General features: G+C 45.6%; 2 protein-coding genes across 13 annotated transcripts in view; one reads left to right on the top strand and one right to left on the bottom strand.

The window, feature by feature from the left end:
- Positions 1–13006, bottom strand: part of Arid4b (AT-rich interaction domain 4B) — a 117928-nt gene extending 104922 nt beyond the window's left edge. For 7 of the 8 annotated variants that reach the window (XR_011367243.1, XM_069998089.1, XM_069998086.1 and 4 more), the window contains exons 1-2: positions 12598–13006; positions 11902–11956 (exon numbers count right to left, since the gene is read on the bottom strand). Coding sequence is in view for 7 of the 8 variants with exons in the window: in XM_069998089.1 (XP_069854190.1) it covers positions 11902–11907 (6 nt within the window). In the remaining variant the exon portion in view is untranslated. The remainder of the gene's footprint in view (positions 1–11901; positions 11957–12597) is intronic. The other variant, XM_069998087.1, reaches the window with a different exon arrangement.
- A 250-nt stretch (positions 13007–13256) lies between these two features.
- Ggps1 (geranylgeranyl diphosphate synthase 1) lies at positions 13257–21352 on the top strand. Of its 5 annotated transcripts, none has more exons than XM_069998109.1 (4): positions 13257–13373; positions 17142–17235; positions 18341–18411; positions 20301–21352. In XM_069998109.1, the coding sequence occupies exons 2-4, from the start codon at positions 17166–17168 to the stop codon at positions 21060–21062; spliced, it is 903 nt and encodes a 300-aa protein (XP_069854210.1). In that variant the 5' UTR covers positions 13257–13373; positions 17142–17165; the 3' UTR covers positions 21063–21352. The 5 variants fall into 5 exon arrangements, with proteins under 5 accessions (XP_069854210.1, XP_069854206.1, XP_069854208.1 ...); XM_069998105.1 differs by having other exon boundaries at positions 13367–13451; XM_069998107.1 differs by lacking the exon at positions 13257–13373 and adding an exon at positions 13458–13575.
- Positions 21353–25444: the final 4092 nt, after the last annotated feature.

Raw genomic sequence — 25444 nt, 5'->3', positions numbered from 1 at the left:
GAATCTGTACATTCTTCCTAGAGAAATAACAGCTACAATTTAATAAGAACCTACTACATAAATGCTGGTATTTCATGTAGTCACCCCAACAAACCCTTGAGATAAGTACAATCATTCTTCGTATGAGGACACTGACCTTCTTAGAAAGAAAATTGTGCCAGGCACAGGTGGCTCACGCCTGTAATCTTAGCTTAGGAGGCTGACAACAGAGGATCGTGGTTCAAAGCCAATGGTGGCAGCAAAGCAGAAAAGTCCCTGTGAGACTCTGATCTCCAATTAACCACTTAAAATCCAAAGTGGTGCTGTGGCACAAGTGGTAGAGTGCTAGCCTTGAGCACAATGAGGTTCAGGAACAGCACCTAGGCCCTGAGTACAAGCCCCACAAAAAATAAAAAGAAATTTGTATATAAAGAAAACTGCACATAGAGTTGCCACAATTCAATCCCAGTCTTGATGAAAGACTTGGCTCTACCAGCTTATAAAATAATATAGGCGGCTGGGAAGGTGGCTCAGTGGTAGAGCGCTTGCCTTGCATGCATGAGGCCCTGGGTTCGATTCCTTAGCACCACACAAGCAAAAAGGAAAAAAGCCAGAAGTGGCGCTGTGGCTCAAGTGGTAGAGTGCCAGACTCAGCTGAAGAGCTGAGGGACAGCGTCCAGGCCCAGAGTTCAAGCCCCACGACCGGACCCCCCCCAAAAAAAATTAGTAATATAGGCTCCTGTCAGAATAAAAGCTTCCATTTACCACCCAAAATCACGCCAAGTATACGTAGTACAAAGCATTTTCAATTTAGCATTTCACTTAACACTTAACAAAACCTTATTCAATAACAATCATCTCCATTACACACACACACACACACACACACACACACACACACACACACACACACACGTGCACGCACGCACACACATACATGGCCTCATGTCTATGCTCCTCAAAAATAAGTGACTTGCCAGGTGCCAGTGGCTCATGCCTGTAATCCTAGCTACTCAGGAGATCAAGATTTGCAGATCATGGTTCAAAGCCAACCCAGGCAGAAAAGTTCATGAGACTCACATCTCCAATTAACGACCAGAAAACTGGAAGTGGTCTTGTGGCTCAAAGTGGTAGAGTGCTAGTCTTGAGCAAAAAAGCTCAGAGATAGTGCCCACACCCTGAATTCAAGTACCACAACGACAAGAAATGATAAATAAATAAGTAAATAAATAAACTTTTCCTTCTTTGTGCTTGTTTTATTATGCCCCTTGCTAAAACCAGGCTAAAATATAATGATTAGAATAGCAAGGTAAACATGAAATAAGGTTTCTGTGTTTATAGAAGTTGAATTTAGATGTTTCTACTTTCTAGCAAATTGTTTACATAATTCCATAAATTAGTATTTTCTTCCTCAAACTTGAATGCTGGCTCCAGTTTTAGTATGAAAATTACCACTTTTATAAAAGCCTCCTCTCTCTCTCTCTCTCTCTCTCTCTCTCTCTCTCTCTCTCTCTCTCCCTCTCTCTCTCTTTCCCTCTCTCTCTCTCTCTCTTTCTGCATGTGTCCGTGCACATGTGCATGGGAGCACTGGTCCCAGGGTTTGAACTGGGACTGGATGCTATCCCTGCTCGTTTGCTCAAGGCTAGTGCTCTACACCAGAGCTATAGTTCTCTTCCTGCCCCAGCTACCTTCAAACCAATCTTCCTATCTCAGTCTCCTGAGTAACTAGGATTACAGGCTTGAGCCCTGAAAGCTTATTATCTTTTGTAGAAAACTTGAATGTCAGGATTCCTTACACACTCCTGAGAATAGAAATATAATTTTAATAACATTTAATCACCTTTTAAATTAAGTTAAACATACTGATTACTAGTTTAAGAGGTAACAAATACAATCACATTTTTAAATAAATGAAAATTATTAAATGAATATATTTCAATCATCTTTGGAACAAAAGCTAGTCATAATTTATGTTTTGTTCAACATTCACTGGGTTTAAGAGACCAAACCATAAAGGCAATATTGATACATTTCCCTCTGTCTTATATTCAAGTTATAAGCTAGAAAGTGAAGTTTTGGCTGAGAGAGCATGGCTCAAAGGGTAGAGTGATACTTTGTACTTAGGTAATTGAAAATATTTTAATTATTTTTATTTGTACTGAAAGTTTTACCTAAATTTAGGCCTTCCGTAATCTATGATCTTAAGTATAAAAAGAATGTGACTATGGCTTCCTTTCACAGAATATTAATGAGTACTTCTTACAGATGTAGAGGAACATATCAAGAGATTACTAATTTTGTTTTGCCACATCAAAAAGAAGGCAGCATGAGTTCTAGTCTTTTTTTTTTTTTTTTTTTTTTTTGTCAGTCCTGAGGCTTGACCTCTGGGCCTGGGCACTGTCCCTCAGCTCTTCAGCTCAAGGCTAGCGCTCTACCACTTGAGCAACAGCACCACTTCCAGCTTTTTTCTGTTTACGTGGTGCTGAGGAATCAAACCTAGGGCCTCAGGCATGCAAGGCACCCTACCACTGAGCCACCTTCCCAGCCCCGTGAGTTCTAGTCTTAAACAATTCATTGCTTTCTACTGTAAGTCAAGGTGGTTGCTGTCAAAATGGCCACATCAACGAACCACAGGAATATGCAGCCAGTTGTGGTGGCCACCACTGGCTTCATGAAGAAAAGTACTAACAGTGGCACCTGCGATCACCCCTACAGCCGTATGTTGGCGGTAGAGACTGACCATTATCCTCTCAGTGACAGCTGCCATGGGCAAGAAGAGGTAAAGGATGAAGTTTTCTGTGAAAATCATCTCATACACACAAACGCACTCTAAGCACATCCCCTTAGACAAAAGTTGTCTTCAAAGACCCTGCACTGAAGTGCAGGCCAACAGGAGGCCAGGGTCAAGTTTGAAGAAGGGTACAAAAGATGGGAAGAACAAGTGGTTTTGCCAAAGGTTTCCTTTTTAGAGTTCTTTGGTCAGTAATAACGTTAACCTAGTAATAGCCTGCTACATGTATCACAAACTGGGAAAAGGAAAATAGTCACAGGGTCAGAGATACTGGGTGGTAGATAGGGACTAGAGAAAAATATTTAAAAGTCTGCATTTGTGTGTCATCCTGTCCCCTTGCTCCCCCACTGGGGTTTAAACCCAGGGCCTCCAATGTACTAGGCCAGGCACTCTGCCAGTTAAGTTATGGCTCCAGCCCACATCTGTGATATCCTTAAAATAAATATCTAATCTTATTACTTAAAAAAAAAGGTGTGTGTGTGTGTGGCTGGGAATGTGGCTTAGTGGTAGAGTGCATAAGCCCTGCCTCTGATTTTTCAGTACCACAGAGAAAGCCAGAAGTGGAGCTGTGGCTCAAGTGGTAGAGCACTAGCCTTGAGCACAGAGAGGCTCAGAGACAGTGCTCAGGCCCTGAGTTCAAGCCCCAGGACTGGCAAAAACAAATTAATATTTTTTTTAATGGGGCACTAGCAGCTCACACACCTGTAAGTAACCCTGGTTATTTTGGAAGGCAGAGATCAGGAGGACTGCACTTCAAGGTCAGCCCACACAAAATTCACAAGACCTCCATCTCAGCCAGTAACTGGGCATGGTGGTACATACTTTCTTCCCAGCTACATGGGAAGCACAAATAGGAACAGTAGATTAGTGGATGCCAAAGGAGGCTAGAGGAAGGCAGAAAAGAGAACAACTGTAAATAGTTTTCCTTGGGAGAATGAAACATTCTGGAGTTAGGTAACAGTGATGGATACATGACCTTGTAAAAATACTTTTAAAAAGTAATTAATGTGTGACTTAAAAGGTGAACTTATGCTATATAAATTACATCTCTTTAAATTCAAAAACAAAACAAGAAACTGAGTAAACTTCTTGGCTGAGCACTCACTGCTCACTAATAGGGGAATGTAGACATTGGCAATGCCATCTTGGTTGTACTCAGTTCCAGGAATTCCATCTAACAATCACAGAAGAGAGTTTAAGTAAGGTCTCTAAGAGTATTCATCTGTAATTAGTAGCAAGTATAATTTCCACCTTACATCTACTCCATTCAAATTCAATCACCTCCATTATCCCTGATACTATCAATTCTCCTACCTGGTCCACCACCATCTCCCCCAGAACAGGATGACTGATCTCCACATATCCACTTCTACACAATTATCTTTCTGTTCTGAAAATTATGAAGATCACTTCACTCTCCTGCTTAAGAACATCTGAAGGCTTCCTTTATCCATACATTTTTCTTTACTATAATAAAAACATCTTAGGCTGGGTAACTTAAAAGAGGACTAGGTGCCAGTGTACACACCTATAAAATAATCTACGCCATCTCAGGCAGGGAAATCCATGAGACTCCCATCTCTAATCACCAGAAAGCCAAAAGTAAAGTTGTGGCTCAAGTGGCAGAATGCTAGACCTGAGCCCCCAAAAAGCTTAAAGACAGCATCTATCTAGACTTGGGGTTCAAGCCTCCAAACTAGCACCAAAAAAAAAAAAAAAAGACTACTTAACTCACAGTTTTGGAGGCTGAAAGCCCCAGACTAGCAGTCCAAGGGTCCGTAACCCCACCCTCTCCTTTTACAGGGATTTGAACCTAGGGCCTCCCACTTGGTTTACCTTTTTCTGCTAAGGGCTGGTGCTTTACAACTTGAGCTATGTCTTCTCCTCTGGCTGTCTGCTAAGCAGAGGTTAAGAATCTTGAGAATCTGTCTGTCCGAGCTTGCTCTGAACCATGATTCTCAGATTTCAGCCTCCTGAGTACCTAGGATTATAGGCATGAATTTTTTGCTCTTTTTGTGACTAATTCAGAGTCCTAGGAGAAGTACCTTTATCTTTTTGAGGGTAACTTCTCCGAAGATTTCTTTATTAGGTGCCGTATCTCCTTAGAAGTTCCTACCATCTCCTAACATCACCACAATAGAGACCAAGTTTCTAACACATGAAACTGTTAATGGGCACCATCAAACTATAGCCAACACATTCAGTCTTTATTCAAAGTTCTTGTAATGGTGCACGAGGCACTGCACTTTACAGGACCTTGTGACGTTCTCTCATTTCTCATCACTCCAACCATCATGGCCTTCTTCCTGGTCCTCAAATACACAAAGCTCAAACCAGCCAAACATTTTCTCAAGTCCTTTGCATTTCTTTTACTTGGAATGCAATTTCTCCATTAAACTGAATTAGTTACCTATTATCACTTGTTTCATATCCTAAAGCTCACCTACTCAAATAGGTTACCACCTAACCAAAAGTAACATTCTCCATCACTTTAACTTCCTATTCAGACTGTTTCATTTCTTTCCATCCCACTTATCCTTAGTCTACTTTTCTTTGTTTACATGGACTCAGACAGAACAAAAACTCCAGGAGGTTAAGAATTCTGTTCATAGCTGCATCCTCAGTACATAGAACCATGTTCACCACAAAGAAGGTACACAACCTACCCAACAATGGAATGTACATTCTTCATTAATTATGTTCTCATCTGCACATTTTTTTAAAATCACAATAAGCAAAGAATTCACAACTTGGACAGAAAACAGTGTTTTTACAAAACTACCTATTCATCAAAAAGACCACATAAAATACATTTTGCCATATATGGTTTTTAAACCACCTCAACATATTCTCAACATATGAACTATGTAGCTATCATCCTCATCAGATAATCCAAGTTTCTGACTTCCTCCTATCTGCTGCCTTAATCCCCTATCTTAATTAGGAAGTCTACTTGGATATGGACCTCCTGCACACTCCAAAATCCCGTTCAGCTTTACTACCATGACATTTAACTCCCTAAGATGGAAAGTTCTGTCTTCCTTTTCTCCTATCCTAAAGTGAGTTACTATGTCTTGAATTCTACTTCTAGAATGTCTCATCTGGTCCTTCTCCCCCTCCTGTTACATTGTTCAGTATTATCTTAGACCTGGAATCTCTTGATATTCTATTCAGATGTCTCTTTTGGTGTTTTCATTTCAATAGTACCAAAATGATGTTTCCACAAAAGCAATCCAACATCTTTGCCCATCTTAGAAACCTTCAACAGGCCAGGCACTGGTGGCTCACACTTGTAATCCTAGCTACTCAAGAGGCTGAGATCTGAGGGCTGTGGCTCAAAGCTAGCCCAGGTACAAAAGACCATGAGACTTTTCATCTCCAATTAGCCACCAAAAAAGCAGAATGTAGAGCTGTGGCTTAAGTGGGAAAGCAAAAGTCTTAAGTAAAAAAGCTCACACACACCACCAAGGTCTTAAGTCCAAACCCCAGAACAGGCACAAACTCCCTCCCCCACCTTTCAGTAGTTCCATGTACTGTCTGTGTTTGTGGGGGGAAGGGGAAGCACACATAGCATGTGGGCACAGGGCACGCACATGTGCCAGTCCAGGGCTTAAAACCAGGGCCTGAGCACTGACTCTGAGCTTTTCCATTCAAGGCTGGCACTCTGCCATGTGAGTGGTTAACTAGAGATCAGTCTCACAGACTTTCCTGCCTAGGCTGGTTTTGAACCATGATCTTCAGATCTTAATCTTCTGAGTAGCTGTAGATCAGTGGTAGAATTGTTTGCCTGGCATTTATGAGGCACTGAGTCTGATATCTAGCACCACAAAAAAAGGTATGTGTAGGTGGTGGTAGTTATTTTCAACTCCTCCATTCTGCCTTAGTCTATCATACTGCCCTTCTATTCCAACCCCAAACACACATCTTAACATTAACCACAACAAACTTCTGTTTCTTGCGTCTTGTTTGTTCTTTACTGTTGAATTCATTATTCCCCCTGTAACTGAAACATTTTCCTTCCTTTCTTTGCCTAGCATAGATATCCTCTCCACCAGAAAACTTTTCATGGTTCTTTGATTTAGATGTTCTCTTCTTTCCTCCCATGCTTATAATATATAGTAAGTTCTCCTTTTTTTTTCCTGTCTTAAGTTAAATTATGAGCTCCTTAGAACATGTCAGATAGTTTATTCACCTTCATTCCACATTGGCTGACATACAGAAGTTGTTAAAAACTTAAGGATTTGTGAAAGAATTGTAAAACAAAAAGGGAGCAAAAAGCCGGGTGTGCTGGTGCCTCACACCGGTAATCCTAGCTACTCAGGAGGTCTGAAGATCACAGTTCAAAGCCAGCATGGACAGGAAAGTCCATGAGACTCTTATCTCCAACCACCAGAAAACTGGAAGTGGTGCTGAAGTGGTAAACTGCTGGCCTTAAGCAAGAGTTCAGAGACAGCACCCAGACCCTGAGTTCAAATCCTATAACAAGGGCTGGGAAGGTGGCTCAGTGGTAGAGCGCTTGCCTTGCATGCATGAGGCCCTGGGTTCGATTCCTCAGCACCACATAAGCAAAAAGAAAAAAGCCGGAAGTGGCGCTGTGGCTCAAGTGGTAGAGCGTTAGCCTTGAGCTGAAGAGCTGAGGGACAGCGGCCAGGCCCAGAGTTCAGGACCCACGACCGGACCCCCTCCCAAAAAAAACCCTAAAAAACAAATCCTATAACAACAACAAAAAACGGGGTGGTAGGAAAGAAGGAAGGAAGGAAAGGAGGGAGGGAGGGAAGAATATGTATGCACACTCAAGGCATTAATCAAAAAGGTATTTATAAGGCTAGACTGAAGGTGGTTCAAGTGGTCATTAACTTGCATAGCAAGCATGGGATCCTAAATTCAAACCCCAGTATTTGGTCTGGCATAAGAATCCCAAGTAGCATCATGGCACAGGTGACTCATGCCTGTAATCCTAGCTATTCAGGAAGCTGAGATCTGAGGATTGGGGTTGAAAGCTAGCCTAGCCAGAAAAGTCCATGAGCCTAGCCAGAAAAGTCCATGAGATTCTTATCTCTAATAAAGTACTCAGAAAAGGCCAGAAGTAGTGTTGTGGTTCAAGTGATAGAGCACTAGCCTTGAGCACAAACAGACTCAGGGACAGTGTCCAAGGCCTGAGTTCAAGCCCTGGACCATCAAAGAAAAAAAAAAAAAAGAATCCCAAAGAGCTAGGATTACAGCTTGAGCCACAATGACAAGATGACAAGACGACAAGACTCTCCCACAACCTCAACTTAAGCCAGGCATGATGATGTGTGCCTGTGATCCCAAGTAAGTCTGTGAATCTAGCTACATCATAGGTAGGAGAACAGCAGTCCAAGGCAACAAGAGAGACTCTATCTGAAAATTAAAGCAAAAAGGGCTTGAAGTGATAAAGCACCTACTTAGCAAGCAGGTGGCATTACGTGCAAGTCCCAGTACCACAAAGAGGAAGAAAAGGCAGTATTTCTAATTCAATCTGATACTTTTACAGCAACACACACACACACACACACACACACACACACACACACACACACACACACACACACACACACACACACACACACACACACACACACACACACACACACACACACACACACACACACACACACACACGTTTGTTTATTTTTGGCCTGGGCTCTGTCCCTGAACCTCTTTGTGCTCAAGGCTATCACTCTACCTCTTTAGCTACAGTGCCACTTCCAATTTGGGTGGTTAATTGGAGATAAAGAATCCCATTGAGTCTTTTCTGCACTGTCTGGCTTCAAACTGTAATCCTCAGATCTCAGCCTCCTGAATGGCTATGAGATAACAGGTGTGAGCCACCAGCACCCAGCAGTGCATTTTTAAAAAGCCTGTCTACCCAAATTCCAAGAACAAGCAACAAAATTCCACATGTCCTAAACATTCCTACATCTAGGCTCGGCCCATTTTATTCAAGTATTTGCTGCAACATGTTGAGTACTGTTAATAACGTACAAAATATAACAGCAGAACAAATTTTGGTTAGAAAACTAAGGCAGAGAAATCTAACGTAAATCTTAGACAACCATTTCCAGATAATGTATCATCACTACTGTTGAAAGCTTTACCAAAAATATGAAAAATAAATCCAACAGAACACCAACATTATGATCTACAATAACACACAGATTACTTTTGTGTGGCAAGTCACATTTCTCAAAAACATACTATCACAACATAAAGAACTAGTCAACATGGAGCTATACTGAAATAAACATAAAGGTTGTGCAAAGGAAAAGTGCTGTGGAAACAAAATAGCACACACTTTACTTGGAGACTGTAAGGCAACAAAACCAAAAGTATTATGACATATTCTAACTTTCAATTACCTCAATACCCGTCACCTAACAAAAAGTTTTTAAGTGTTTTTGTAACTAATTGGACATACAATTCAAACTTAAATGCTTGCTTCAAAGTTAAAATTTGCTCAATCAGATTAAATGACATAAATTTTTCTGTAGCTCATTATAATAGAGAACACACAAAAAAGAAAATTTAAGACCAATATAATCACTACTACATTCCCTTTATGTTGTTGTTTTCAGACAGAGTCTTTCTTTCTATGCAGTTCAACCTGGTCTCAAACTTATGATCTCCTGCTTCAACCTCCTGAGTCTTCCTTCAGATTGTAGGTATGCACCATCACACTCAGCTAAACACATTTTGAATTCAATGTTTAACAAAGAGAAATAAAAATCATGAGCAAATTCCTAACTTGCACCCCATAAAAATTAAGACGCAAGAAATAAGGAAGTCAAGGTGTGGATGGCTTGTCTGTAATCCTAGCTACTCAGAAGGTTGAGATATTAGGATCAGGGTTCTAAGCCAGTCACGGAAGGAAAGTCTGTGAGACTCTTATCTCCAATTAAGCATAAAAAATCTGGAAATGAGGTGTGTTGTGGAGGTGTGGGGAGAGCCCAGTCCTGAGAAGACAGCATCAGGCTCTGAGTGCAAGCCCTAGGACTGGCATAAAAAAGAAAAAGGAAGTGGGCTGGGAAGGTAGCTCAGTGGTAGAGTGCATGCCTTGCAAGCATGAGGCCCTGGGTTCGATTCCTCAGCACCACATAAACAGAAAAAGCCGGAAGTGGCGCTGTGGCTCCAGTGGTAGAGCACTAGCCTTGAGCTGAAGAGCTGAGGGACAGCGCCCAGACCAGAGTTCAGGCCCCATGACCAGCAAAAAAAAAGAAAAAGGAAAAGAAACAAGGAGGGTTTTTAGTACTAATAGATTCCCTAAGCCTTGCTATATTTAACAGCAACAGAAAATTCTTCATAAAGATGGGAATGTTTCAACAAATTCCTTTTATTAATATAACTAAATATGAGAACTATCTACTGCTTGCACTTGAACTCAAGGCCTCTGCCTCTAACTTAGCTTTTCCCACTCATATTGCTCTACCAGTTGATCTGTATCTCCACTTCTGGCTTTTTGTTGGTTAATTGGAGATAAAGAGTCTTGTCAAGGACTTTCTACTCAGGCTGGTTTCAAACTGTGTAGCTAGGATCACAGGCACCAGCAATCAGCACCCCACAAGATTTTTTTTTTTTTAGGACAGTAAGAACAGAAATTGTAAGTACTTAAAGTTAGTAGATCTAAGATGATACCAAAATTTGCCTAATACCACGAAACTTTTAAGGTTAAAGTTTCCAACTGACTTTCATTTTTGAAACAGACAAGTTTTTAAAACAGAAAAAAAAATCTAAGATACCTTTAAACTTACTACCTCCCTTTCAGCCAAACATTTAAAGAGAATCCAAGATGTGCCAGGCATTACAATGTGAACTGGGTGAAATTATTTATTCCATATATTTACTTAGCTTCTGAACTTGTGTATCACTGAACCCAACCTTTAACAGCAAGGCGGATGTAAAACTTTTTCTAATAAACTCACTTCACTGCTTTAAGCTGCGGGCAGGAGTATCTGGTAGCATTTGTGACTAAGAAAAAGGATTCCTATCTGAAACCAATATTGTGTGTTTTCACTTAGAAGAAAGCCAGATAGAAAGTCACACACAGATATAAACTTCAAGCAGTCTCCAGCACTTCTAACTCAAAAAGAAAAGCACCTTGCACACTGCGGATTCGAGTATTTTGTACATACTATATTAAATGGGGAGGCGGCCTCAGCTTTTCCTTTCTTCCACGGAAGCAAACGTTACAAATGAGTCTTTAACTACTGCACTATAAAAGTACGGAGTCTGAAGAGAAAAAAATACTTTTAAAAACATGGTTTTAAGTAACTGTCAAAGACAAGTGACATTTACATTCTAATGGTGTGCTTGCTGCTTTTCCATAGATGTGAGCACGCTCTTTTCAACCACTTCTGAATTCATAATGGATAAAAGAACAAAAAACCACGTTACAGTCTAACTTTCGGCAAGATAAACAGGAGCATGGCAGCCCTCGAGCCTGGCCTTTCAGTCCCGGGGTGTTAGCAAGCAAGCCGGCGTTCACTGACTGACTCCCCGAGTGAAAAACAACCACCTGTACTGCACTGCTGCCATGTCTTCCGCTCGCGAGCTCTGGCCGGGCTCGGGCCTCCAGGCACCGCCAGCTCGGAGGCGGCCGGCCCTGGGCTTCCCCACACCCACACAATGCAGCGGCGCCGAGGTCAGGAGCCGACCCCGCGGGCCGATGCGGGGGAACGGAACCGCACCACCCTGCCCGCACACCCGGGGAACCACGGTGACCTCGCATCTCTCCAGTGCGTCGAGACCGTAAAAATTCCCTTAAGATCGTGGCAACTAAGACGGGCCTTTTGGCGACCATCAGAACGGTTTCTACCGCAACTTCACGGTACCGTCCACCGCCCCCGCCCTGTTTCCTCTAGTCCCGGCCGGCCACCGACGCCCCGCACCGCGCGGGCCAGGCCGGGCCGGGTCCCTCGACCTGCTTTTCCTTGTGGCGCTTGAAAGCGCTTCGGTGGACGCCGCTACCTGGCTCCCCCTCCGCGGGAGGCCGCCGCATGCGGGACGACGCCCCCCCGACTCTACGGCGACTCCCGGGGCGCGGGGTCGCCGCGGCCGGGCTCCTGAGCCCGCTCCCGCCGCCGCCGAGGCGCGACCTCCGCGGGCCACCTTACCTTCATGGCGACTCCGCGGCCGCGAAGCTCTCGCTCACGCCGGCTTCACCCGTACCTGGAGGGGAACAAAAGGCACGGGGTCAGCGCCATGGGCCTCCCTCGTCGTCGGGGGCGGACGGGGCCCCGGGCCCGGCCCGCAGCGCGCAGAGGACGTCGCGTCGGGCCGTCAGCCCCGGAGCCGCCCGCGCCGCCCGGGCCGCGCCGCCCGGGCCGCGCCGTCCCCGCGCACCCTCCACCCGCACGGCCGCCGCTCTGCGCCCCATTGTCGCGACCCGACGGGCTTCCCGGTCCCCGGCGATGACGCCATTTCTGTCAGAAGAAACTCGCGAGGCAGCACGGGGTCCGGCGCGGCCTCACCGGGGGCGCCGCCGTCCGCCCCCACGGGCCGCGCACCCCGCGGCAGCTCCGCCGACGGGCAGGCCCGGGGGCCGCGGCGGGGAGGCCGGGGGCTCGGGGGAGGGGCAGAGGGCCGACGTCCGAGACTCCGGGGGAGGACACCGCCGGGGAGCCTCCCCCCCCACCCCCGTCCGCCCGGGCCCGGCCGAGGCCGCGACGCGGACCGAGCGGCCGCGGCGGACCGGGGCTCCCCGGGGTCTGGGAGCCGCGACAGCCCCGCGGCCCTCGGTCCCCCGCTCGGCGGCCGGGCCGGAGGGGTCCCCTCGAAGGGACGGCGAGCACCCCGGAAAGCGGCCCTACCTTCCGCGGAAGCGAGGTCCGAGCGCCGCACGTCCGTCCCCGCTTGCCTCCCCCCACACCAGCGGACCGGGGGGGCGACGGGGCGGGGGCGGGGGTCCAGCGGCGGCCGCGGCGGCGGCTCCGCTCCTCCTCCTCCCGCGGCGGCGGCTGGTACCTTTGTTTGGCGGCCGCTCGGTCTCCCTCGCGGGGGGAGGGGGACGACGAAAAATCCCTCCCGGACGGAGGTCCGGGCCCCGGGCGCACTGCCCTCCGGGGGACGCGGCACCAGGCCCTCTGCGGCTCTCTCCGGGCCAAGGTCCAGGCGCCGGCCGGGGCGGCAGCAAGCTCCGGCTCGAGACTCTGCCTCCGCTCCGGCGCCTGAGCTCCTCACTCCGGACTCGACTGACGGGCAAACATCGCTTCCCCCTCCAGCTCGGCGCCCCCTCCCTCTCTCTCTCTCCTCCCCTAGGTTCTCTCCCCTCCCCTCCCTCTTTCCCGGATGGCCTCTCAGGCGATCTCGGATTGGCTAAGATCCCGTAGAGCCCGCCTGTGCCCTAATCTTATTGGCTCGTCTGATACAAACAAGGACGCCATTTTCCACCAGTTCTATGGAAACAGAAAGTTACGCCTCAAGGCTTTCTGGGTAATGCAGTTCATCTCCTCGGGCCGGGGCGCAAGTCCTCGCCGAGTAGAACTGCAACACCCATCATGCCACGGCGCCTGCGTGTATCGGAAAGGGGAGGGCGAGAAGGCGGAGCCCCGGGCAGCGGGGGAGGCGGCGACGACGCCTGCGCAGTGTGAGCGGGATGGCGCATTTTCTAGTACCGAGTTATGCGGCGTCGCGGGCGGCTGAGGGCGGAGAGTGCTGTGATGAAGTAAGGGGTGGGATTCATGTAGGCGTCGGAAGGAGCCGTGGGCTGAACTATAAAGTGGGAGGTTGATCCTGGGCGCTGCTACCCCTGGACCGGCGACGTGAAGTCGTGAGATCATCGTGGAACCGTGAGCGGCGGCGGCAGCGGCGGAGGGGGACCCGGATGGGAAAAGGCGGGGGTGGGGCTGGTGGGGGGGGGAGAAAAAAGAGAGGTGGGGAGAAGTGAGAGGACCCGGATGCTGACCCGGCTCAGGGGCCGGTGCGGCGGAAGCGGGGGTGACGGCTGAGCGATGCGGACGAGCCGGACGCCCGTAACGGGAGTTAGGGCCGCGGGACGCCGCGCCCCTGCGCGCCCCGCCGGGGACTCTCGCCTCCCTCGTGGTTCTGAAGTCAGACTTTGTCCCTTTGAGAAAGTAGCGGCGCCCTGCGCGCCCCGACGGCCCTCGCGGCGGCGGGAGGAGGGCGGGAAGGAGCCCGGCCCCGGCGGCCCCCGCCTCGGAGCGGTGCGGGCGGCGGGGTGAGCATGGAAGCCCGGGGTCGGAGGCCGGCGAGGTGAGGACGGCGGGCGGGCGGGGTGGGGCCGGTAGCGGGGAGGACGCGTGAGACGGTGAGGCCCGCCGTGAGACGGTGACCGGACGCTTCCTGCGGAGGGCTGGATGACGCCCGGGAGCCGGGGCCGGCGGGGCCCTCGGTCCGCGCTGAGCGTGCACGCGGCCGCGAGGCTTCCTAGGTGGGGCTGTCAGAGCCTCGGGCGCTCGGTCGCTCGTTCGCCCGACCCCGATTTGTCTACGTCTGGGGAACCAAGGGCGGTCGTCCGTCCCCAGCGCGGGGCGGTGTCTGCCCGCCGCCGGGGTGGGCGGGGACCGGCGCGTGCTCTGGAAGACTCGGGAGGCGGTGGTCGGTCCCGCCACTCGGCCCCGGCGCCCTGGCGTCTGTGCGGATTCGGGAATGGCGTTTATGGTCACCGCATCCGCCAAATCTCGGGCTGTGTCTTGGAGGCCGCCCATTACTGACACACTAATTTGTTTTCTTTTTGGTGGCCTGAACTCTGGGCCTGGGCGCTGTCGCTCAGCTCTTCAGCTCAAGGCGAGCGCTCTACCACTTGAGCCACAGTGCCACTTCCGGCCTTTTCTGCTTATGTGGTACTGAGGAATCGAGCCCAGGGCCTCATGCATGCAAGGCAAGTGCTCTACGTGATATTTTTTGGCTAGGATGGTCTCCGACAAGTCCTCCAGTCTATACTTCTTGTGTTAACAGGGATTACAACACACATTCCTTGAGATAGAATCTCTTAACTTTTTTCCCAGTCTGGCCTTGAACTGTTGTGCAATTCTCCCAAGTTTCTTTTCTTCTTTTGACACCCTAAAACACATCAGAAGTTAAGGCAGTAAAATAATAAGTTCCTAAATTGTAATTTGGATTACTTCCAAGTATTTTATAGCTTCTTCCCCTTGTATTATTAATATCATTTGCTAGTCAATGCAAATGTAGATATATTCCATATGGAATGTTTCTTTCTGAATTTATTTTGCTGAAATAACTTCCTTTGGTGAGGGTTCCACTTTACTAGGATTATTGCCATAATCACCAAGAACCGATGACAGAAAACAGGCTTTTTAATCAGGCATTGTGGCATGTTTGTGATACCAGACTTTGGGAAGCTGGAGAAGCTCTATCAGCCTTGGCTACATTACATTTTGAGTTTGCATCCAGTCTTGACTGCACATAAAGACCTTACCTCAGGCCACATCCCTGTAATTCTACTACTCACAAGGTTGAGATCTGAGGTTCAAGTTTAAAAGCCAACTGGCTGACAGATGGGAGAGACTCCTATCTCCAACTTTGCTGGTCAGTTACCATCAAGAAGTGGAGATGTTGGGGCTGGGAAGGTGGCTCAGTGGTAGAGCGCTTGCCTTGCATGCATGAGGCCCTGGGTTTGATTCCTCAGCACCACATAAGCAAAAAGAAAAAAGCCGGAAGTGGTGCTGTGGCTCAAGTGGTAGAGCACTAGCCTTGAGCTGAAAAGCTGAGGGACAGTGCCCAGGCCCAGAGTTCAGGCCCCATGACCGGACCCAAAAAAAAAAAAAAAAGTGAAGATGTGGTGGAGTGCCAACTGTGAATGAAGAAGTCAGGTAAAAAGTCTAAGCCTGAAGTTCAAGCTTTATTATTGACCAGAGAAAGAGGAAATAAAGGCCCTATGAGTGTGCATATGTTTTTCAGTCCTAAAAGTAATCTAAACTACCTGCTTCGTGCCTTACATCCATTGTAATCTGACTTAAGAGGTAGTGGGATTTGTGTCTTAGCCTATGATTGCATGAAATGAATCTTTGGCATTAAAGGGTTAAATAAATCTGAGGGACACTTAGGAGTAAGGGACAGCATGACCCAAGAAGTTACATGTATAGTACTGTTGCCTGCATATATCTGTGAGGAGACACAGATGTGCACTTTGGTTTTTCCAAGAAGAATCACAGCTTTCATTGTACTTTAAGGTTTCTTTGCCTAATGAGATGTTTAGGCTGCAGAGAAGCTGCAAAGCACCTGTGTTATTACTTACTATCCTTTGTCCTTACCTAGCAGTGCACAGATAAGGGAGAAATTCTGTTGTTTCTTCTGAAAGCATACTAGACATTTGAGGGAGGGGGGGAAGGATCTAGTACATAATAGAAACACAGTGGTTCCTACGTTTTACCCTTACATTGTTTCTGTCCTAAGAAACAGGAACATTATATACCTAATTCTCACTAGGTTGTGTAGTCTGGGCTTTTCTGAGCTTTTAATTGTGCTGGTAAAATGGAATGCCAGCAGTAATAAATAGAGAAATTATTTTTATCAAGACTGGAACTTGAACTTAGTACCTGACCCTTTTGCTCATTGGCTGGTGCTCTAACAACTGAGCTAAGCCTCTAGCCCCATGAGAAATTAATACCAGAAGGAATAACAGTACTGAAATTCCTAGTCTTGTCCATGAGACTGATGATAGCAGACTCAGATGATGACTGGGCTTCAAAAGATGGGTTTCAGCCAGGTACCAGTGGCTCACACCTGTAATCCTAGCTACTCAGGAAACAGATGAGGATCACAGTTCAAATTCAGCCCAGGCAGACAAATCTTAACTTTTCCACCTATCTGGGAAAAGGCTAGAAATGGAAGTGTGGTGTAAGTGGTAGAACCACCAGCCTTGGACAAAAAAACTGAGCTACGGTGCAAGGCCCCCGAGTTCAAGCTCCAGTACCAGCATCCACATGCCAAAAAAAAAAAAAAATTTTAGATCAGTCTACTTTTGGGCTAGGAAGGTGGCTCAGTGGTAGAGCGCTTGCCTTGCATGCATGAGGCCCTGGGTTCGATTCCTCAGCACCACATAAGCAAAAAGAAAAAAGCCGAAAGTGGCACTGTGGCTCAAGTGGTAGAGCACTAGCCTTGAGCTGAAGAGCTGAGGGACAGTGTCCAGGCCCAGAGTTCAGGCCCCACAACTGGACCCAAAAAAAAAATAATAAATCAATCTACTTTTTCATAACATGCAGATTCTTTGCCATTATGACATCTAAAGATAATTTTGATTGATCATGAGATCATCTTTATGTTTGTTCTTTTCTTTCTTGTCCGAGATTGAAGTGGGTATCTGAGGCTTTAGCTCATTGGCTGGCACTTTACCAGCTGAGCAACATTTCCAACCTCATGTTTGTTTTGACAGGTCAGCTTTGAAACCTAAAAAGCAATGGAGAAGACACAAGAAACAGCCCAGAGAATTCTCCTAGAGCCCTATAAGTACTTGCTTCAATTACCAGGTAACTGTTCATTTGTTACCAGTACAGGGCAGTTTTCAGACTGAGGTCATTTATTCAGATGTTAACAAAAAAAAAGTTAAGACAACTAATTCTTGAGGTTTTCTATTATTTAAAGTGATACATATATCTTTTGTCTTGTTTGTAAATTTAGAAATGGTAGAGCAAAGGGTGAACAAATGGCAGCATGATACTCACTAGATACTGTGTTGAAAATGAACTGTGGCTTAGTGGTAGACTGCTTGCTCAGCGTGCATAAAACCCTGAGTTTGATTCTTCAGCACCACATACACAGAAAAGGCGGGAAGTGGTGCTGTGGCTTCAGTGGTAGAGTGCTAGCCTTGAGCAAAAGAATTTGCTCAGGGACAGTGGCCAGGTCCTGAGTTCAAGCCCCCAAGACCAGGGGAAAAAAAAGAAAAGAAAGAAAAATGGACTATACAACTTGTGGGGAAGAAGGTTTGGGAGGGAAAAACTAGGAGAAAGGGAAGGGGTGTCACTGTTGAAAAAGAAATGTACTCATTTCCTCACCTATGTAATTGTAACCCCTTTATGTATCACCTATACAATAACAATAAAAATAGTGATACATATGAAAAAAAAGATAAATAGCTGGGATTGTAGAACATGTGATTAAAATACTTGTCCAGCATGTACAAAGCCCTGGGTTCTGTTTTGTTTCTCAACTAGTAAAGCACTAGCCTTGGGCAAAAGAAGCTCAGGACCATGCTCAGGCTGTGCCCTGAGTCCAAGCCCCAGAAATGACACATAGAAAAATTTTATTTTTCTGAAACAGTGCTAAGAGTGCTGATTAATTGTGCCTAAACAAACTGGTCTAATCTACCATGTTTTTAAAAAGTACTCATTCCATTCCAAAAGTGTTGATATTGAGATTTAAAATCTGTCTTACCTGTCCTAATTTTAAGAGGCTATACACTAGAATGTGAATATCAGATGGGTTTGGGATTGGGTGTATCAAGCCGTAGAAAGAAATCTGCTGTAGATAATGATTTCATAAGGCGTATTTGTCAAGTCAAAACAGTTTTGCAGGACTTTTTTAATACCTTGTAATTAAAATATTTTATTGTCAGGTTTTATTTTTTAATTACAGGTAAACAAGTAAGAACCAAACTTTCACAGGCATTTAATCATTGGCTGAAAGTCCCAGAAGACAAATTACAGGTAATTAGACAATTCTTTTTTTTGGGGGGGGAGGGGGGGTCCAGTAGTGGGGCCTGAACTCTGGGCCTGGGCGCTGTCCTCAGCTCTTCAGCTCAAGGCTAGTGCTCTACTTGAGCCACAGCGCCACTTTCGGCTTTTTTCTTTTTGCTTATGTGGTGCTGAGGAATCGAACCCAGGGCCTCATGCATGCAAGGCAAGCGCTCTACCACTGAGCCACCTTCCCAGCCCGAATTAGACAGTTCTTTTTATTCATTTTATTTATTTGTCATTACTGAGGTTTGAACTCAAGATCTTCCTCTTACTAGCCAAGTCCCAGCCCTTTTCTATTTTTCTCTTTGCCAATACTGAGGCTTGAATTTAGGGACTGGTACTGTCACTTGGTTTTTTTCCCATTCAAGGCCTGTACCTTACTACTTGAGCTCCAGATCTGACCTTTTTTTTTGGTTGTGGTGCTTGAACTCGGCCTGGGCACAATCGCACAGCTTTTTAGCTCAAGGTGGGGGTTCTACCACTTGAGCCACAGCACCACTTCCGGTTTTCTGAGAAGTTCATTGGAGAGTCTCATGGACTTTCCTGCCTGGGCTGGCTTTGAACCTCGATCCTCAGATCTCAGCCTCCTGAGTAGCTAGGATTACAGGCACGAGCCATGACACCCAGCCTGGCTTTTGTTTTTTAATGCCAGTACCAGGGCTTAAACTTAGGACCTGTTGGTCCCTAGAACTCTAGCTAGGGACCACATCTCCACTTCCTGTTTTTTGGTGATTAATTGAAGATGAGTCTCCTGACTTTCCTGTGCAGGCTCGCTTTGAACTGGGATTTACAGATCTCCAACTATGATTACAGGTATGAGCCACTGTCACTTGACTCTTTGGTGATTATTTGTATAAGAATCTCTTGGGCCGGGCGCCGGTGGCTCATGCCTGTAATCCTGGCTACTCAGGAAGTTGAGATCTGATTATTACAGTTCAAAGCCAGCCAGGGCAGGAAACTCTGTGAGACTCTTATCTCCAATAAACCACTAGAAAACCGGAAGTGACGCTATGGCTCAAGAGTGCAGGGACAGCGCCCAAACCCCACAACCAACCAAAAACAACAAAAAACTCTTGGAATTGTTTGCCCACACAGGCTTTGAGCCAAAGTTCCCAAATCTGTGCCTCTGGAGTAGCTAGGATTATAGGCATGAGCCATTCCTGCTGGTTTTCAGCCCTATTTTTCTAGTAGGATCTTGATTTTTGCTTGACCTACTTGGACCACAATCCCCTATTTATGCTTTCCAAATAGCTGGCTTGCTTCATTGTGCCCAGCTCTTAATTCAGTGGTTGAGGTATTGCTTTTATCTTGCCCAGACTGTTCTCAAACCCTTCCTCCAATCTCTACTTGCTATGTAGCCAGGATTTTTTTCTTTTCTTTGAGTGAGGGCCTCACTAAGTTTTTAGTTATTCTCCTGATCTCTGCCTTCCAAATAGTTGAGATTATGGGTGTATGTTACCATACATGGCACAGTATATTATCTTGAGCCTGGTAAATAATTATTAGTTGTGAAAATTTAAAGACAACCGAGACATTTTAATCTGTTAAGCATAAATCATTAAGCATAAATTTTGGATATTGTGAAATCAAAGCCAGGCACTGGTGGCTTATGCCCATAACCCTGGTTTCAGCCTGGCTACAGGCTGAAATTGTAGGATTACAATTCAAAACCAGCCTGGTCAGGAAAGTCCATGAACCAGGAAAAAACTGGAAATGGTACTGTGGCTTAAAATGATAGAGCGCTAGCCTTGAGCAAAAGAGCCCAAGGACAGTGCCCAGGTCCCAAGTTCAAGCCCCACAGCCAACCAAAAAAAAGTGAAATTGTTGAATAAGGTGAAATTCTTTTTTTTCCGTTTTAGATTATCATTGAAGTTACAGAAATGTTACATAATGCCAGTTTACTCATTGATGATATCGAAGACAACTCCAAGCTCCGACGTGGCTTTCCAGTGGCACACAGCATCTATGGAATTCCATCTGTCATCAATTCTGCCAATTATGTGTATTTCCTTGGCTTGGAGAAAGTTTTAACCCTGGATCACCCAGATGCAGTGAAGATTTTTACCCGCCAGCTTTTGGAGCTCCATGAAGGACAAGGCCTTGATATTTACTGGAGGGACACTTATACTTGTCCCACTGAAGATGAATATAAAGCTATGGTCCTGCAGAAGACAGGTGGACTGTTTGGATTAGCAGTAGGTCTCATGCAGTTGTTCTCGGACTATAAAGAAGATTTAAAGCCACTGCTTAATACACTTGGGCTCTTTTTCCAAATCAGAGATGATTATGCTAATCTATCATCCAAAGAATATACGGAAAACAAGAGTTTCTGTGAGGACCTAACAGAGGGGAAGTTCTCCTTCCCTACCATTCACGCTATTTGGTCCAGGCCTGACAGTACCCAGGTGCAAAATATCTTGCGCCAGAGAACAGAAAACGTAGATATTAAAAAATATTGTGTGCATTATCTTGAGGATGTAGGTTCTTTTGAATACACTCGGAATACTCTTAGAGAGCTTGAATCTAAAGCCTATAAACAAATTGAGGCATGTGGGGGAAACCCAGAGCTAGTGACTCTAGTAAAGTACTTGAGTATGATGTTCAGAGAAGAAACTGAATGATGTGTGCACATCCTTGATTGAACATGAGGGCATCTTTACTTGACTGTGTATCTCTAGTCTATACTGGTTCATGAATTTGAACCAAGGTGTTTATCTCCAAAAACTGAGTACGTAGTCGTAATATGAATAAAACTATTTCAGTGTAGAAATCCCTACGTATATAAAGTGGAAATACCAGAAGAAATCATTTTTTATAGCTCACATTTGAATGTCAGAAGTGGTTGTGGCAGGACATTGTTGCCACAAAATTCTGTTGATTTTTGTCAATTAAAAAAAGACATTAGCTTCCATTTTTACCTGGATACTTCTAACTACTGTACACACAGTTCCCGATTCATCTGTCCCAGTTACAAATCAGTGTCTACTTAGACTCAATAACTACAAAACCTTTTTTCCCCTAAATGCTGTAATATGTAGTGTCCTTCTGGAAACTCCCTTACTAAAAAGTCTAGAAAGAACAAGTGAAAATACTCTGGGCCTTTCTTTTACCTTCCATTCCTTACTCTCCCTTCCACATCTAACAAAGGAATCTCCATGTAATGTAATTCACATGCTATACTAATTTTTGCTTAACCCTTTGTAAACATGTTTTGCCCCAAATTGATTTGTGTATCAGCACAGCACTGTCTTTCCATTTGGAAAAAGAAGAAAAAGTACAGACTTCAGTTTTTAGGAGGGAACTTGCTCCTAAACACCTTGGTATATCTTCCTATCCACCGTGGGTGAGTGAAGATTATAAAGGATCTTTAGCACACACATCCAGTACAAAAGCATGAGGCAGAAACATTCCCTTCCACCATAGCACCACCCTCCTGGAGCTGAAGGATGCTTGGATGGAATAGGAATCTAATTTCTAATGGAAAGAAAATGAAATATGCCAGGAACTGGTGGCTCCCGCTGTGATCCTAGCTACTCAAAAGGGAGGATCACAGTTCAGTCAGCTGGGGCAAGAAAGTTCATGAGATCCTTATCTCCAATGAGCCACCAGAAAACTGGAATTGGCCCTCTGGCTGAAAGTGGTCAAGCACTTAGTCCTGAGTGGAAAAACTCACACAAAGCACCCAGACCCTGACTTCAAGCCCCATGACTGACCAAAAAAAACCAAAAACACTGAAATGTTAACTTGAAAGAGAATTCCAGACTGAAACCAGTTAAAGGCTATGCCTTCCTAGCACTCATCAGCTGTGTAATTACATTATAGATTTTTTAATTTAGTGTATTTTTATAATTGGAGTCTCATGGACTTTCCTGCTCAAGCAGGCTTCGAGCCTTGTATCTCAGCTTCCTGGAGTGTGTCACCAGCACCTGACTTGTACCACTTCTAACACCAGTTGCCACGATCATCCACTCTGTTGGCTTTGTTACACTAGTCTGTTTTGTGTGTGTGTTTTGTTGTTTTTGTTTTGTTTTACTTGTTAAGGAGGAGTTGAAGTCTCAGATTTTTTTCCTTAGCTGGTGGTGGTTCTCTGTGTGTGTGTGTGTGTGTGTGTGTGTGTGTGTGTGTGTGTGTGTATGTATGTGCATACATGTGTGCCCCAAGCTTGGCTTGACTTTGGTCACAGTTGACAACAAAGCTGGTTCTGAACTTCAATCCTCCAGATCTTGGCCTCCTGAGCAGCTGGGATTACAGGCCTGAGCAAGCAGTGCCTGGCTTGCATTCCTTTTTCCCTGCTACATCTCCAATGCCTAAAAATAGTCTTGAGGGAAAAGCTAACACTCACTAAATATTTACTTAATACATGAATGATGGAAACTAAAATGCATTGCAATATATTTGGTTTTCAAGTTGAGCTTTTTTTCTGCGACATTTTAAATACGATTATTACAACAAAAAACTATACTTCTACCAGCTTATAAAATAGAGAAAGCAAGGGATTTGTGAATAGTGAACCACCACTGAATTGATTTCACTAGTAACGTTTAATTGGTACGTATTAAACTGTACGTAGCCAGGGTTTTCATTGTGAACTAGTGACATTCAAGCAAGTACCTTTTAGAACAACGAGGTAGGGGGGAAGTCAGAGGGTCAGGCTGAGGAAGAGTGAATTACTGAAAGGGGAAGTAAGGGCTTCTTTGAACTCAGGGCCTCAGCTTGCTAGGCAAGTGCTCTACCACAGAGCCACTCTACAGCTCAAGTCCGGATTTCTGTCTAGGAAGTAAAAGAACAGTTCTTGAGGTAGTGCTTGGCATCACTGTAAAAGGATTGATGGCAAAGAAACAGCAGCCTTTCGTTCACAGTGAAGCTGGGCAGATTTTGTCACAACAGGTGGAGAGGAAGCATTTTTTTTTTTAATTTTTATTTATTTTTTTGCCAGTCCAGAGCTTGAACTCAGGGTCTGAGTGCTATCCCTGAGTTTCTTTTGCCCAAGGCTAGAGTTCTACCACTTGAGCCACAGTGCCACTTCTGGCCTTTTCTGTGTATGTGGTACTGAAGAATGGAACCAAGGGCTGAATTCATGCATGCTAGGCAAGCACTCTACCACTAAGCCACCTTCCCAACCCAGAGAGAAAGCATTTTTAAAAGTAAGATTAGCTGTTGGAAGGCAACCCAGGCAGAAAAGTCCCCTTGAGACAGACTCATCTCCAATTAACCTCTCAAAAGAACCAGAAATGACACTATGGTTCAAGTGGTAGAGTGCTAGACTTGAGCACAAAGAGGCTCAAGGCACCCAGACCTTGAGTTCAAGCCCCATAACTGACCAAAAAAAAAAAGATTGGGCTGGGAAGGTGGCTCAGTGGTAGAGCGCTTGCCTTGCATACATGAGGCCCTGGGTTCAATTCCTCAGCACCACATAAGCAAAAAGAAAAAAGCCGGAAGTAGCGCTGTGGCTCAAGTGGTAGAGCGCTAGCCTTGAGCTGAAGAGCTGAGGGACAGCGCCCAGGCCCAGAGTTCAGACCCCCACGACTGGACCCCCCCCCCAAAAAAAAAAAAGATTAATAAGATCTCATGTATTTGTTGAGGGACTCATCTGAATTTAGTGCGCTTTTTTTCCCCTCAGAAACAATGGCTAAAACAGCAAAAACCTGTGGTTATCTGGGCACTGGTGGGCTCATACCTATAATCCTAAACTACTCAGAAGTTGAGGTTTAAAGGTAGACAAATCCAAGCGAGTCTTACCTCCAATTAACAGCTACAAGCTATAAGTAGAAATTTAAGTCAATTGGTAGAGCAACAGTAGAGCAAAAAGGCCAAAGTAAAAACACGGGCCCTAAACTCAAGCCTTAGTACTTGCACCTAAAAAATAAAAACAAAAAACCAGTTGTTCTCTGCTAAACAAACACTTTCAGGACTTGACAGTGTAGCTGAGGGGTGTACTTCCTGCTTAGCATGTTTCACACCCTATGTTTGATGTTTCAACACCATAAAGAAAAAAAAAACCCAAACTTTCAAGCTAACAATCTACAGGTGTCTTTAGTGATATTAAATAATCTTATTCTGCTTTGGATTTAGTGTAAAGAGGTGAAGGTAAAATTAAAATATACAATGATACAGCTATTGGGTGAAGACCCTAGGGTCAACTCTGTAACAGGTTTGTGAACATGCTAAAAAGAAGCCAGGCACTGGTGCTCACACCTGTAATCCTAGCCACTCAGGGAGTATCAATGTTCAAAGCCAGCCAGGGTAGGAAAGTCTTCAGACTTTTTTTTTGTCGGTTGTGAGGCTTGAACTCTGGGCCTGCACACTGTCCCTCAGCTCTTCAGCTCAAGGCAAGCACTCTACCACTTGAGCCACAGAGCCACTTCCTCTTAAGACTTTTAACCTCCCATTAACCACCAGAAAAATGGAAGTGGCGCTGTGGCTTTAAGTGGTAGAACACTCACCTTGAGCAAAAGATCTCAAGGATAGCGCTCAGGCCCTGAGTTCAAGCCCCATGAATAACAACAAAAAACACACACAACAGATAACTCATGATAAAGAGATCTTACCCTGAGATCGGGAGAATCCCGGTTAAAATGTGTATGTGTGGCCGGGCGCTGGTGACTCACGCCTGTAATCCTAGCTTACTCAGGAGGCTGAGATCTGAGGATCGCGGTTCAAAGCCAGCCCGGGCAGGAGAGACCCTGAGACTCCTTTCTCCAATAAACCACCAGAAAACCGGAAGTGGCGCTGTAGCTCAAGTGGTAGAGCGCTCGCCTTGAGCTGAAGAGCTGAGGGACAGTGCCCAGGCCTAGGGCTCAAGCCCTACGACCGACAAAAAAAAAAAAAAATGTGTGTGTGTGTGGGTATGTGTGGCTATATAAGAGAGTATGGGATACAACCCCACTACAGGGAAGGGAGCTGGGCATCGGAGAAGGACGAGACCAAGACAGCATAGGATTCCGTGGAGTTTAAGTAATAGTTAATGAAGCACGTCCCAAAGCCTAGACTCCGTGAAAAGCAC

The sequence above is a fragment of the Dipodomys merriami genome, unplaced genomic scaffold (assembly GCF_024711535.1).
Source record: "Dipodomys merriami isolate MVZ:Mamm:240054 unplaced genomic scaffold, mDipMer1.0.p SCAF_51, whole genome shotgun sequence".
Lineage (NCBI taxonomy): Eukaryota > Metazoa > Chordata > Mammalia > Rodentia > Heteromyidae > Dipodomys > Dipodomys merriami.
The sequence above is the reverse complement of the archived record's forward strand: the minus strand, read 5'-3'. Positions and strand labels throughout refer to the sequence as shown.